Source organism: Anopheles stephensi, chromosome 3, assembly GCF_013141755.1.
Source record: "Anopheles stephensi strain Indian chromosome 3, UCI_ANSTEP_V1.0, whole genome shotgun sequence".
Classification (NCBI taxonomy): Eukaryota; Metazoa; Arthropoda; class Insecta; order Diptera; family Culicidae; genus Anopheles; species Anopheles stephensi.
Genome location: NC_050203.1, coordinates 86,843,010 through 86,856,696, shown reverse-complemented (window position 1 = coordinate 86,856,696; position 13,687 = coordinate 86,843,010). Strand labels below are relative to the sequence as shown.

Here is a 13,687-nt window from a genome sequence, read left to right as displayed (position 1 = left end):
CCCCCACTGTCAGGCTGGACAGACGGCCGAGCTGCTTTGAAAATGTGCAAGGTAATTTTAATTTTCTTTTCGAATTGAAACAAAGCCATTCGACGAAACAGATTTCACTGCACTCGTTGTAATTCAATGAGTTGGTGTATGTTTTTGTTCGCAGTTTTTCTACGAACGACCGTCAACATAAAACGCAGCCAATTTCTGGAACGGAAAGTACGCAGCCAACACTCAACTGACAGCCGGAACTTTTGACAGTTCAATTCGGCCACAGCAAAGACAGGGCAATTATTTTCTGTTGCCGTTGTTTTTTGTTGTTGCCTTTTTCTTTCGCTTGTCTTTCGCTCAAGAGTGCACTCGCAAAAAAGAATTGCACCACTTCAACGCGATTACACGCATTTTTGCACACTCTGTTCCAACGTGACCACTCGCAGAGTGTGGTAAAGTGAGGTCACGATGAGTCTGCTCAAGTTTCACCGTACGCTCCAAACGACCGATCCGCACAGCGTACCGGTGCTGATCATAGGCCAGCTGCGCCATCTCACGGAGCTACCGTTCGAGCGGATCAGTCCGAAGCTGGAACCGCGCGTCGAACGGGAAACGTATGCGAAGGCCGTCTCCTGTCTGCAACCCGCCCCAACCGATATGTGTTCACTGTACCTCGATATGGCCCGTGTTGCTGTGCTGCCGTTGAAAGCTTCCCGGCATAATTCCGCCTCCAGGGCACACTCGATTACGAAATTGATTCAATCGAACACAACGGGCGGTAGTGAATCGATCGTGATCGTGTGCGAGAAGCAGGATTTGCTGGCGTCGGCCTGTGCGGTGGCGCGAGCTTTCCCGCTGTACAGCAGGAAAACGTCCAAGGGTGCTAACGTTGAACCTCCGCCAACGGTTCACATCGAGTTTGTGCTGGTGGGTGGGGATAACCCGACCGACACGGAGATCACCGAGGAAGATATGCTGGTGCTGGCTAACGTGACGGTGGGAATTCGGCTAACGGCCCGTATCGTTGATGCCCCGTGCAATGAGATGAACGTGTCCGGCTTCCTGTCCGAGGTGGAAGCAATAGCACTCGAGCTGGGTCTGAAGTCGAAGATCATTCGGGGGGAGGAGCTGAAGGAGAAAGGTTTCGGTGGCATCTACGGTGTCGGTAAGGCGGCACTCGACCCACCAGCCCTAGCCGTGCTGTCCTACGAACCGAAGGGTGCAACCGAGACGGTGGCCTGGGTTGGCAAGGGCATCGTGTTCGATACGGGCGGTCTTAGCATCAAGGGAAAGACGGCAATGCCGGGCATGAAGCGGGACTGTGGTGGTGCTGCGGCTATATTGGGCGGATTCTACGCTGCCGTCAAAAGTGGCTTCAAGCAGAACCTGCATGCGGTGTTCTGTTTGGCGGAGAACTCCGTAGGACCGTTGGCGACCCGGCCGGATGATATCCATCGGCTGTATTCGGGTTGTACGGTAGAAATCAACAACACGGACGCTGAAGGGCGCCTTGTGCTGGCCGACGGTGTCGTGTATGCGGACCGTGATCTCAAGGCAAACGTTATCCTCGATATGGCCACGCTGACCGGTGCGCAGGGTATAGCGACGGGCAAGTACCACGGTGCCATTCTCACCAACAGTGACGACTGGGAAGACAAGGCACTGGAAATTGGACGTCGCACGGGTGACATGCTATCCCCGGTGCCGTACTGTCCGGAGCTGCACTTCAGCGAATTCAATTCGGCCGTAGCCGACATGAAAAACTCGGTCATGGATCGTGGCAACGCACAGGTCAGCTGTGCCGGGCTGTTCATAGGAGCGCATCTTGGCTTCGAGTACGGTGGCTCGTGGATGCACATCGATATGGCCGCTCCGGTACACAATGGCGAGCGTGCGACCGGGTACGGAGTGGCGCTGTTGGCTGGTCTGTTCGGGGAGCATAGTAAGGCGTCAATCCTGCGGGACATTGCCAACCAACCGACAGTACAGCGGAATAAAGTGGCCGGCAATGGGACCGAACCCCCGCTCAAAAAAGCTTGCTTAGATTAAGCTGACGCCGGATGGCCTGCTTGGTTGAGCATTTGGAAAAAAGCTTTAGCATCACAGGCTCCTTTGTTGATTCGGGCAGACGACGACAGCGACAAAAACACACGGAAAAACTGAACTGAGCAACGATCTTTCTTTATTTACATAATTCTGTTTTTTCTCAGTAATGCATTTCCCCGTGAAAGGTAGCATTATTGCATTTTTTTCTAATAAATAAAATGAATTAGAAATTTCAGCAATTACGACTCCGGGCCCGGTTCATCGTTGCATAATTTAATTTGTAACCAATGTGTTCCAATCATATCACTTCGTGGCGCGCAGACCGTTTGCATTGTCGAAAGAGAGAGAGAGAGAGAGAGAGATAAAGGAATATTGATTGAGGGAAGCAACAACTGGCCGCGATAATGCACAGTTCTTTTCAATCAATTGTGTTCCATTGTCCGTTCAAATTATCTCGTCTCCCTTAATCGATCACCCCTGTTTCGACCGTAAAGGCCGAGTGAGCCATCGCAAACATAGGAAAGGAATCGCCGCTTCGTTTCGCTATCTGTTCGGCCGTTTCATCCGAATTGTTCCTACGCTCCGGATCACACCGGGCGTTCATAAGCAGCGTCAGCAACGTTGACCGGCAACTCGACACCGTAACGGCAATGTGCAGCGGCGTTTGATCACCATCCGAGGGAGCATTCACGTCAGCTCCATGTTGCAGCATTAACGCGGCACACGGTGCATTATTCCACTTGCAGGCCGAATGCAACGGTGTCCATCCCATGTCGGTGCGGGCATTAGGATTAGCACCGTATCGTAACAACAGCAGGGCCATCTCGCGATTATTATTATAGCACGCCTTATGCAGCGGTGTGTAACCATCGCTATCGATAGCATGAACAACATCCGGCTTACGGCTTACTATGCTCTCCACAATCTCCAGTTTGTTCTCTCCGGCAGCCCACAGCACGTGGCGCACGATGCTGGCTAAGTATAACAAATGTTGTTTTGGCATTAAGCATTTCTGTACAGAAAGTTTGGTGTGCTCTACCTTTCGGGTCTTTGTCTTCCTCGATCAAATCGTCCGCATCGTCCCAGCCGCTTACAAACATCCCACGGGGCACTTTGCTCATCTTTGCCTCCAGCGCTTCGAGTGTGTCCATTTCCTCATCCTCTTCAGCTGCATCATCCTTGGTTAATGTTTTCGCAATCGTATCCCAATCGTTTAATGTTCTGTTGGACATTTCACCTGCGATAAGGAACCAGTTCAATTGCAATGCAGTGGACCGAGTGCGGGCAAATTCGTTTGATTTTGTTTGTTTTGATTTCGCTGCGTAGCTATTGCTGCAGCCTAAATGTCAAACTGAAAGAATGCTGGCTGCGTACGTTCGCCGGTATGCGAAACATAAACAAAGCTCTACGGGACAAAACGGGAAACAAAGCCAATTCAACGGACGAATCGTTTCGTTTCTTCACTAAATGAATAATATTCACATCCTTATGCATAGTTATCAAACATTGTATTCGGTTCGGAAAATATAGTTTTACAAAATTGTCCCACGCCTGTGTAAATTTGTATGGTTCAGCTTCAAATACAATTCCATTCCATCCACCACCACATCACAAACGTAACAACACAATTGAGCACGCTTCACGTTCGTCGCCTAGGCCAAATCTTACTGTTAAAATTTTAATCTCGGATACAGTAACGGTAACAGTCCCATAATGGAAGAAATGGCTCCTAGCATTCCGATCGTTTTGTTCGACACCGGCAAGATTCCAAGAGCGTTCAGTGGAATAAACACATCACAAGCGTTTTTGATTGTATCAACCAGGAGTGGCTTGTTTTCGCGATACAATGCATACATTGTGCGTCGCAGGTTCCGCACATTCGATCGGCTGTAGTACACAAACTGTCGGTAGAGTTCCTGCATGTCCCGGCACAGATTGAGCAGGATCGATATCAACCAGAAACGATTCGATCGATCGACCCATTTGGTGGTGTTGATACCTTTGCTAATACCGGCCCGTGACAGCCACACGACATGATCGGCTAGCAGAAACAATCCCGACGCAAACTTCCCAAGCGTTATAAACAAATGGTCGTATAGTTCGTTCGATTTCAGACCAGCCGCCGTTTGGTTGAACTGCGCGGCACATCCGGTAGCACTGTACAGTACTTCGAATCCTTTTCCAAAGCGTAGCACTAAAAGTGCAGGAGCAAATGTTAGCCGATGGTCAGCATTCGAATCGAAATAAATACCTACATTTACGGAATGAGCTTAGCGTGCTTTCAATGTGTTTCAACAATGCTATTGTATCGGCAGATTCTTGTCCATTTTTGCTGGCCCATACAGCACGGCAGGAATACTGGCAAAATCTGAAAGAAGTTCATCAAATGAAGATATAAAATCATACGCTGGTACCGCGCCGTATTACCTCGCAATTTTATCTTTTCCAACAGTTTGGCTGTTTAGCTTGATAACGGTATCCATCGCTGTTGCTTGTGTCTACTGTTTGGCTCTCTCAGCGACACAAATAACACTAACAAAGCGTTAAACTACCGGTAGAACTACAGGAGAAATCATTGAACAATCGGGCTGTTAAGATGATGTTACAAAGTTCATTGCAGGACGAGTGAAATGAAGTGGGCAAAATCACAATCTTCTGGCAATAAAGTAATTACGGTGTTTACCGATAACGTAGATAACAACATACAAACACACACGCACACACACAAGTAAAGGGAAGTTAGCTAACCCACTGACAGCTAGGATTGCGTTTATACGTTGGGGTTCAGTTGCTCCATTTGAACTTTTCGTCTGAGCACAGTGGATAAAATTGAAATCTCTCCGTACGATGATCCTTTCAATGCAACTGCTTACAGCTGATTTGTCATGTATTATTTGTGGATCCATTTATTTGCGAGATGTTAAAACAATTCTACCGAACACGTTCACTTACGATTGTACCCTAGTCGATCGAACACGGTGCCGCCGCTACTACTGGCCGCCGGAGCACTACGTCGCGCCTTCGGCATCTTCGAATCGAGACTGAATCTCTCCATCCGTTTCACAATGGGTTTCGTGCTAGCGGCGGCAGTTTGTGAGCCCAAGCTGAGACGAGCCTTAATCGGTTGTGTAATACGTGCCCTTCCAATCGAGTCCGATTTTAATCCGCTCCTCACAGGGGACAGCTTTGGCTGTGGTTTCATGTGCACCACCTTCTTTGTACCGTGGAACGATGATGATACACGGGGCACCGCGGCGGTAGAATTGCCACCCATTCGTCCACTACCGCCGAGCCGTTGCTTCACAGAGATTTCCTGCTCGTTAAACTTCAACCGACCGCCTGCTGAACCGGCAGCGGCCGGTTTCTGTAGCTTTCTCGGCGCAATCTCCAGCACTTCGTCCTCCTCGGAAAATGACACAGACTTTATACCACTGACACCGAATGCTGGATAGTCACCCAGCTCCTCGTCATCCGACGAGGTTGGCAGGGCCGCTTTTGCTGGCATCTTTTTAACCAGAATCACCTTCTGCTGGACGGGAGGGATTTTTGCCAGCACGGAGGAAGTGCCGTTGGTGGTGTTGGTTGTCTTTAAAATACTTGACGCTGTGCTGCGAACGGTTGAGGACGATGTGCTTCCATTGTCGTCGGCTTGCCGATCACCGAGACGGGCAAATATGGAACTCGATATGGAGGAAGATACCAGCTGGACTGTTTGTGTTTTCGGGCTCACTTTGCTCGGTGGTTCACTGTCGCTGGCGTTCAGTCGGTCAAAGATGCTGCCCCGCTTGGTGCCCACCTTCGGGGTGGCGGAAACGCTAACCACGCTGCTGGTTGGTTTACCTTCCTGTGCCTTTTTCTCGAGGATTTCTCGGCTTCTCGGTGTGTTCCCGGAGGGGAGAGTGATTTTATACTTTCCCTCATGTTCCGGTAATACGCGCCGTGGTTTCGGTTCGCTCTTCGCTGTTACGGCTGATGATACGGTTCCTTAACAACAACAAAAACACGATATGAGAATACATGAACACACTGTGAAGGAGTCGGGTCCGCTTACTCATTACTCCACTCTTTTCCGTCCTCTTGCCATTGCTAACGGAGCTTGTGCTTTGTGTTGCGGAAATCGTTGCCACCGGCAGACCACCGTCTGTTCCGTCCGGCACGGATAACACCCTGTCCCTAGCGCTCTGCTCGTGCACTTTCTTGGCGTGGCGCAAGATCGCTATGATGTCGCCCATCGTCGTGATGCCCATCTCGCGTAGGTACTCCTTGTTCAGGTCCATCAGCATGTCCATCTGGATGCGATTTTCGACAAATACGTGCGCGTACGTAGCGGCCGCAGGCGAGGGAATGTTCGCATTCGTAAAGAATTTTACCCATGTTGCTGGAACAGGCAGAGACACAACATTAGACACAGGAACAACACAAACAAATGGCTTTGGCCCTGCTCAAACACTAACCTGCCGTTGGTGTGGGCATTGTCGTCACTCAGTTCGGTAAGTTTGCCGACGTTTTTCGTCCACCCGTTTGTGACCTTAATACAGGAACGCACGATTCCAGCCAAAACACAAGAATCGAGCTTTTCACCAAATTTAGTCCAAAAATAAAATTTTCGGCTTGGTAAAATGTCAACTGTCAAGCCAAGGGTGCCGTAGGGTGCTTGGAGGAGGCAGGACAAGGGGACACAAAACCGCCAACTGTCAGTCGGTGTGAGTTTTCGTGTTTAATTTCAATTTCTATTCTAAATATTCCGCTAATAAATTAAAGCCAGAGCTCTATGCATCAATTGACTGCTTATCTGATTTTACAAGGGAATAAGCGCTTCAAATGGGCTAAAACTGTCCACAACTGAAATGCTGACATTCGCCCACTGTGCGTTGCGCGAGCATCGAAAGCTGTCAGTGGTGTGGTGTGCGTGCGTTTGAGCGGAAGTGTTTGCCCGTGTGTGCGTGAGTGTGCGGCGCAATTTCACATCAAATGGACGCGTGTATTTCATCACGGGCAGCTTGTCTTTCTTGGTGAAATTTTTCTTCTCTACGCGCTGCAAACCGTTCCGATCGGCGTAAAACCACTGACCACAACTCCCGGAGCACTCCGGGCACGGAGTGGTGCTAAAGGCAGCTCGCGAAACGGTGCATTCTTTGCAAGCGGAGGCTTTTTCCTACTGACCCTGGTCCGTGGTGCGTAGCTCTAGAGCGCTGCTGGGTAGCTACTGCCGTTGTTGCTGTGCTGGTAAGAAGAACAAGAAAACGCACGACAGTTGTGTGAGCATTTTCATTGTGCTGCTGTTGTGCTTCTTGCTGACGGCCTACCTTAGTCATCCTCGATAGGTTCTCTTTTTAGCGGCAGAAAACGGCATTTAATTAGTGAACGGGGGATACACATAGAACGGCAGCAAGATGAGTGGAGATTCGAAGGCGCCATTGCGCACGGTAAAGCGCGTCCAGTTCGGCATCCTGTCGCCGGATGAGATCCGTCGGATGTCGGTAACGGAGGGTGGCATACAGTACGCGGAAACGATGGAAGGCGGCCGGCCGAAGCTGTGCGGATTGATGGACCCCCGGCAAGGTGTGATCGAACGCACATCGCGCTGTCAGACGTGTGCGGGCAATATGACCGAATGCCCGGGCCATTTCGGACACATCGATCTAGCGAAACCGGTGTTTCACATCGGGTTCATCACGAAGACGATCAAGATTTTGCGCTGCGTGTGCTTTTACTGCTCCAAGATGCTTGTTTCGCCGCAAAACCCAAAGATCAAGGAGATTGTGCTGAAATCCAAAGGCCAGCCCCGCAAGCGCCTCGCGTACGTGTACGATCTGTGCAAGGGCAAGAAAATCTGCGAGGGCGGCGAGGATATGGACATGTCGAAGGAACCCACGCCGGAGGGCACGAAGAAGCAGGGCCACGGAGGCTGCGGTCACTATCAGCCTTCGATCCGCCGTACCGGGCTGGATTTGATGGCCGAGTGGAAGGACGTGAACGATGAGAATCAGGAGAAAAAGATCCAGGTATCGGCGGAGCGAGTTTACGAAATCCTGAAGCACATTACTGACGAAGAATGTTTCGTGCTCGGCATGGATCCAAAGTTTGCGCGCCCCGATTGGATGATCATCACGGTACTGCCGGTGCCACCGCTCGCGGTCCGCCCTGCCGTCGTTATGTTCGGCGCCACCAAGAATCAGGACGATTTAACGCACAAGCTGTCCGACATCATCAAAGCGAACAACGAGCTGAAGAAGAACGAGGCAACCGGTGCGGCGGCCCACGTCATTGCGGAAAACATTAAGATGCTCCAATTCCACGTCGCGACGCTAGTGGACAACGATATGCCCGGTATGCCGAAAGCGATGCAGAAAAGCGGCAAGCCGCTGAAAGCGATCAAAGCCCGCCTGAAGGGCAAGGAAGGTCGTATTCGTGGTAATTTGATGGGAAAGCGTGTGGATTTCTCCGCCCGTACCGTCATTACGCCCGATCCGAATCTGCGCATCGATCAGGTGGGTGTGCCACGATCCGTCGCGCAGAACATGACCTTCCCCGAGCTGGTGACGCCGTTCAACATCGATCGGATGCAGGAGCTGGTGCGCAGAGGCAACTCGCAGTACCCGGGCGCCAAGTACATTGTGCGCGACAATGGGGAGCGTATCGATTTGCGGTTCCACCCGAAGTCGTCCGACCTGCATCTGCAGTGCGGTTACAAAGTCGAGCGCCATCTGCGTGATGACGATCTGGTCATCTTCAACCGTCAGCCCACGCTCCACAAAATGAGTATGATGGGGCATCGTGTGAAGGTGCTACCGTGGTCAACGTTCCGGATGAATCTGAGCTGCACCTCGCCGTACAATGCCGATTTCGATGGCGACGAAATGAACCTGCACGTACCGCAGTCGATGGAAACGCGTGCCGAGATCGAGAACATTCACATCACCCCTCGGCAGATCATTACGCCGCAGGCCAACAAACCCGTCATGGGCATTGTGCAGGATACGCTGACGGCCGTGCGCAAGATGACCAAACGTGATGTGTTCATCGAGAAGGAGCAAATGATGAATTTGCTCATGTTTCTGCCGACGTGGGACGGCAAAATGCCGCAGCCCTGCATTCTCAAGCCGAAACCGCTGTGGACGGGTAAACAGATCTTTACGCTCATCATTCCGGGCAACGTGAACATGATCCGCACGCATTCCACCCATCCGGACGAGGAGGACGACGGGCCGTACAAGTGGATTTCGCCCGGCGACACCAAGGTAATGGTCGAGCACGGCGATCTGATTATGGGCATCCTTTGCAAGAAGACGCTCGGTACGTCGGCCGGTTCGCTGCTGCATATTGTGTTCCTGGAGCTGGGCCACGAAATAGCCGGCCGGTTCTACGGTAACATTCAGACGGTCGTCAACAACTGGTTGCTGCTGGAGGGCCACAGTATCGGTATCGGGGACACAATTGCCGATCCCCAGACGTACGCCGAAATTCAGCGCGCAATTAAGAAAGCCAAGGAGGACGTGATAGGCGTGATCCAGAAGGCGCACAACATGGAACTGGAACCGACCCCGGGTAACACGCTGCGTCAGACCTTCGAGAACCAGGTAAACCGTATCCTGAACGATGCTCGAGACAAAACCGGTGGTTCGGCCAAGAAGTCGCTTACCGAGTACAACAATCTGAAGGCAATGGTCGTTTCCGGTTCGAAAGGTTCCAACATTAACATTTCTCAGGTAGGCAAAGATTTGGTGTGCACTCTGCAAGGTTTAACACTTTTCTTTTCGAATGAACCGTATTCCGTACTTTCTTCGCCGTAGGTTATCGCTTGTGTCGGACAGCAAAACGTGGAGGGTAAGCGTATTCCGTTCGGCTTCCGTAAACGCACCTTGCCCCACTTCATTAAGGACGATTACGGTCCCGAGTCGCGTGGTTTCGTAGAAAACTCGTACCTTGCCGGACTGACACCGACCGAGTTCTACTTCCACGCCATGGGTGGTCGTGAAGGTCTGATCGATACCGCTGTCAAAACGGCGGAAACCGGTTACATCCAGCGTCGTCTGATCAAGGCTATGGAGTCGGTAATGGTAAACTACGATGGAACGGTGCGTAACTCCGTCGGCCAGCTGATTCAGCTGCGTTACGGCGAGGACGGGCTGTGCGGCGAAACGGTCGAGTTCCAGAATTTGCCCACCATTAAGCTGTCGAACAAGGTGTTCGAGAAGCGGTATCGGTTCGATCCGACGAACGAGCGAACGCTGCGAAGGATCTTTAACGAGGACGTTATCAAGGAGCTTACCGAATCGTCCTCGGTCATACAGGAGATTGAGGCCGAGTATGAGCAGCTGCTGCGCGATCGAGAAGCACTGCGACAGATCTTCCCGAACGGTGATTCGAAGGTTGTGCTGCCCTGCAATCTGCAGCGTATGATATGGAACGTGCAGAAAATTTTCCACATCAACAAGCGCCTGCCGACGGATCTGTCCCCGCTAAAGGTCATTCAGGGTGTGCGAGATCTCCTCCAGCGCTGTGTCATTGTGGCCGGCACCGATCGTCTGTCGAAGCAGGCCAACGAAAACGCAACCCTGCTGTTCCAGTGTCTGGTCCGCTCGACGCTCTGCACCAAGTACGTGGCGGAGGAGTTCCGTCTGAACAACGAAGCGTTTGAGTGGTTGATTGGAGAAATCGAGACGCGCTTCCAGCAGGCACAGGTCAACCCGGGCGAGATGGTCGGTGCCCTGGCGGCGCAATCGCTCGGCGAACCGGCCACCCAGATGACGCTGAACACGTTCCACTTTGCCGGTGTGTCGTCCAAAAACGTAACGCTCGGTGTGCCACGTCTGAAGGAGATTATCAACATTTCCAAACGTCCCAAGGCGCCTTCGCTGACCGTGTTCCTGACGGGCGGTGCGGCACGCGACGCAGAGAAGGCCAAGAATGTGCTGTGTCGGCTGGAACACACGACACTGCGTAAGGTAACGGCCAACACGGCGATTTACTACGATCCCGATCCGCAGCGCACGGTGATCGCGGAAGATCAGGAGTTTGTGAACGTGTACTACGAGATGCCGGACTTCGACCCGACCCGCATCTCCCCGTGGCTGCTCCGTATCGAGCTGGACCGTAAGCGTATGACGGACAAAAAGCTCACGATGGAACAGATCGCGGAGAAGATCAACGCCGGGTTTGGGGACGATTTGAACTGCATTTTCAACGACGACAACGCGGACAAGCTTGTGCTGCGCATCCGCATCATGAACGAGGACAACAAGTTCCAGGAAAGCGAAGAGGAAAACATGGACAAGATGGAGGACGACATGTTCCTGCGGTGCATCGAGGCGAACATGCTGTCGGACATGACGCTGCAGGGCATCGAAGCGATCGGCAAAGTGTACATGCATTTGCCGCAAACGGACGCGAAGAAGCGCATCGTCATTACGCCCGAGGGCGAGTTCAAGCCGATCGGTGAATGGTTGCTGGAAACGGACGGCACGTCCATGATGAAGGTGCTGAGCGAGCGGGACGTCGATCCGGTGCGTACGTACAGTAACGACATCTGTGAGATTTTCTCCGTACTGGGCATCGAGGCGGTGCGAAAGTCGGTCGAGAAGGAGATGAACAACGTGCTGCAGTTCTACGGTTTGTACGTAAACTATCGACATTTGGCGCTGCTTTGCGACGTCATGACGGCGAAGGGCCATCTGATGGCCATCACCCGTCACGGTATCAATCGACAGGATACGGGTGCGCTGATGAGGTGTTCCTTCGAGGAGACGGTCGATGTGTTGAACGATGCAGCGGCGCACGCTGAGGTGGATCCGATGCGTGGTGTGTCGGAGAACATCATCCTGGGACAGTTGCCGCGGATGGGCACGGGTTGCTTCGATTTGCTGCTGGACGCGGAAAAGTGTAAACTGGGAATGGAAATTCCACACACGTCGATCCTGGGCGGGACGGGAATGTTCTTCGGCTCGGCTGCGACACCGAGCATGACACCTTGGCAGCAATCGGCCACCCCTGGGTACGGGGGCTGGTCTCCGTCTGGCCCGGCCAGTGGAATGACGCCCGGTGGTCCAAGCTTCTCCCCGTCAGCACAGTCGGATGCTTCCGGGATGTCACCATCGTCGTGGTCCCCAATCCGTGGATCACCGAGCTCGCCTGGACCGTCGATGTCCCCGTATCCACCATCATCGCCATCGATGTCGCCGTCGTACTCACCGAGCAGCCCCGGTTACGCTCCAAACTCACCAGGTGGAGCATCCCCTTCGTACTCCCCGACCAGTCCCTGCTATTCGCCACCGAGCCCGCAGTATTCGCCGGGAAGCTCCAACTATTCCCCGAGCAGTCCCAACATTCACTCGGCCACGCAGAACTATTCGCCGACATCGCCCAGCTATTCCCCGATGTCGCCGATGCATCCGACGAGCACGTCCAACTTTGCCAGCCCGGGCTATTCGCCAACAAGTCCCTTGTACTCCCCAACCTCACCCAGCTACTCACCTTCCTCGCCCGTCTTTTCCCCAACCAGCCCTTCCTACTCGCCCTCCAGCCCTTCGTACTCTCCCACAAGTCCTTCCTACTCCCCGACCAGTCCGTCCTACTCTCCCACATCGCCCAACTTCACACCGGTCACTCCATCGTACTCGCCATCGAGTCCGAACTATTCGCCCACCTCTCCACACTACTCTCCCGCTTCGCCCAGCTATTCCCCTTCGTCCCCGAAGTATTCGCCAACATCGCCGAGCTATTCGCCGACCTCTCCGTCGTACATCGGAAGTCCTCACTACACACCGGCCAGTCCACAGTATGGGCAAGCCAGCCCGAACTATTCACCCACTTCGCCCAGCTATTCGCCCTCGTCGCCACAGCACTCGCCGGGCAGTAGCAGCAATCACTACAGCATTGGATCGTCCTCCTACTCGCAAACGCCGGCCCCGTACTCGCCCAACATGTCCTCGTACTCGCCCAGCAGCCCGAAGTACTCGCCGACGAGCCCGGTCTACACGTCCAGCTCGCCGACGTACTCTCCCTCCTCACCGGCCTACTCACCAACGCCCCAGGGTTACAGTCCGTCGAGTCCTGCCAGCCCTACCTACTCACCGACCAGTCCCTCGTACGATGATAGCAACGAAGACTAAGACGGGTAGGTGCGATGGTAGGCTTGAAGCACATTTCCGATGTTAATCCTCGTTTTTCCCACATCTTGCCATACATTCTAGACATCTTCACGGGACGTAACGTTGACAATACGTTAACATTTGCTACATCTTTCCTGCTGTTGACAACGGTGTCTATCGCGATGTGAGCGACCGTGAAGAAACTCGTATCTTAGAAAAGAGGAGAAAGGGATTTTATGTTTATTTCAATAACAATGATTATTTAATGAATTTAATAATGTGTTAGCTTTGTAATGAAACGCGTGACATGGGGTACTGTTTGCTGTTTTTTACAAGAACATACTACAATAGAACTATTTCTAGAGATTGCGATGGTACATACCGGTAGGAAGCAGTGCCACGTGGTTCGGAGTAGGAAATTGTAGCGGTGTACGGCAAGAATGGAGAATGTAAACTGTAAATGGTATTTTTAAGAACTTTAGAACCGTAGTACGAGAGTGTGCCCAAGCACACATTATTTCAATAAAATATGAATCGCGCCTGGCCGAGAGTTGATTCACAAGACCGAGGAT

The 13,687-nt window shown here is 52.4% G+C and overlaps 5 protein-coding genes across 9 annotated transcripts; 2 read left to right on the top strand and 3 right to left on the bottom strand.

Moving 5' to 3' along the window:
• Window positions 1-251: 251 nt before the first annotated feature.
• On the top strand, window positions 252-2,267 carry LOC118513999 (probable aminopeptidase NPEPL1). Its single transcript, XM_036060436.1, has one exon. The coding sequence runs from the start codon at window positions 448-450 to the stop codon at window positions 2,026-2,028; it is 1,581 nt and encodes a 526-aa protein (XP_035916329.1). The 5' UTR covers window positions 252-447; the 3' UTR covers window positions 2,029-2,267.
• On the bottom strand, window positions 2,140-3,355 carry LOC118514005 (ankyrin repeat domain-containing protein 49). Its single transcript, XM_036060454.1, has 2 exons — window positions 3,065-3,355; window positions 2,140-3,000 (listed from the first exon to the last, which is right to left on the bottom strand). Exons 1-2 carry the CDS (start codon window positions 3,255-3,257, stop codon window positions 2,489-2,491), a joined length of 705 nt encoding a protein of 234 aa, XP_035916347.1. The 5' UTR covers window positions 3,258-3,355; the 3' UTR covers window positions 2,140-2,488.
• Window positions 3,356-3,511: 156 nt separating this feature from the next.
• LOC118514006 (peroxisomal membrane protein 11A) lies at window positions 3,512-4,769 on the bottom strand. 2 transcript variants are annotated; one of them, XM_036060456.1, is made up of 4 exons: window positions 4,709-4,769; window positions 4,453-4,585; window positions 4,281-4,393; window positions 3,512-4,219 (listed from the first exon to the last, which is right to left on the bottom strand). In XM_036060456.1, the coding sequence occupies exons 2-4, from the start codon at window positions 4,506-4,508 to the stop codon at window positions 3,696-3,698; spliced, it is 693 nt and encodes a 230-aa protein (XP_035916349.1). In that variant the 5' UTR covers window positions 4,509-4,585; window positions 4,709-4,769; the 3' UTR covers window positions 3,512-3,695. The 2 variants fall into 2 exon arrangements, with proteins under 2 accessions (XP_035916349.1, XP_035916350.1); XM_036060457.1 differs by having other exon boundaries at window positions 4,675-4,757.
• A 110-nt stretch (window positions 4,770-4,879) lies between these two features.
• On the bottom strand, window positions 4,880-6,768 carry LOC118514001 (uncharacterized protein C19orf47). The gene is made up of 3 exons (XM_036060437.1): window positions 6,480-6,768; window positions 6,077-6,403; window positions 4,880-6,009 (listed from the first exon to the last, which is right to left on the bottom strand). Exons 1-3 carry the CDS (start codon window positions 6,496-6,498, stop codon window positions 4,970-4,972), a joined length of 1,386 nt encoding a protein of 461 aa, XP_035916330.1. The 5' UTR covers window positions 6,499-6,768; the 3' UTR covers window positions 4,880-4,969.
• A 209-nt stretch (window positions 6,769-6,977) lies between these two features.
• On the top strand, window positions 6,978-13,679 carry LOC118513996 (DNA-directed RNA polymerase II subunit RPB1). 4 transcript variants are annotated; one of them, XM_036060429.1, is made up of 4 exons: window positions 6,978-7,251; window positions 7,366-9,734; window positions 9,819-13,141; window positions 13,218-13,679. In XM_036060429.1, exons 2-3 carry the CDS (start codon window positions 7,419-7,421, stop codon window positions 13,134-13,136), a joined length of 5,634 nt encoding a protein of 1,877 aa, XP_035916322.1. In that variant the 5' UTR covers window positions 6,978-7,251; window positions 7,366-7,418; the 3' UTR covers window positions 13,137-13,141; window positions 13,218-13,679. The 4 variants fall into 4 exon arrangements, with proteins under 4 accessions (XP_035916322.1, XP_035916320.1, XP_035916319.1 ...); XM_036060427.1 differs by having other exon boundaries at window positions 7,363-9,734; XM_036060426.1 differs by having other exon boundaries at window positions 7,350-9,734.
• Window positions 13,680-13,687: the final 8 nt, after the last annotated feature.

What these genes read in the sequence shown, in the direction of transcription:
- LOC118514005 (XM_036060454.1), bottom strand. Translation starts at nt 3,257, where the DNA reads ATGTCCAACAGAACATTAAACGATTGGGATACGATTGCGAAAACATTA. An exon ending in GGAAGACAAAGACCCGAAAG is followed by an intron (nt 3,001 to 3,064) that starts GTAGAGCACACC and finishes TGTTATACTTAG; the next exon opens with CCAGCATCGTGCGCCACGTG.
- LOC118514006 (XM_036060456.1), bottom strand. Translation starts at nt 4,508, where the DNA reads ATGGATACCGTTATCAAGCTAAACAGCCAAACTGTTGGAAAAGATAAA. An exon ending in GGAAAAGATAAAATTGCGAG is followed by an intron (nt 4,394 to 4,452) that starts GTAATACGGCGC and finishes AACTTCTTTCAG; the next exon opens with ATTTTGCCAGTATTCCTGCC. An exon ending in GCTAAGCTCATTCCGTAAAT is followed by an intron (nt 4,220 to 4,280) that starts GTAGGTATTTAT and finishes CTGCACTTTTAG; the next exon opens with TGCTACGCTTTGGAAAAGGA.
- LOC118513996 (XM_036060429.1), top strand. Translation starts at nt 7,419, where the DNA reads ATGAGTGGAGATTCGAAGGCGCCATTGCGCACGGTAAAGCGCGTCCAG. An exon ending in CCAACATTAACATTTCTCAG is followed by an intron (nt 9,735 to 9,818) that starts GTAGGCAAAGAT and finishes TCTTCGCCGTAG; the next exon opens with GTTATCGCTTGTGTCGGACA.
- LOC118513999 (XM_036060436.1), top strand. Translation starts at nt 448, where the DNA reads ATGAGTCTGCTCAAGTTTCACCGTACGCTCCAAACGACCGATCCGCAC.
- LOC118514001 (XM_036060437.1), bottom strand. An exon ending in GGAAAAGAGTGGAGTAATGA is followed by an intron (nt 6,010 to 6,076) that starts GTAAGCGGACCC and finishes GTTGTTGTTAAG; the next exon opens with GAACCGTATCATCAGCCGTA.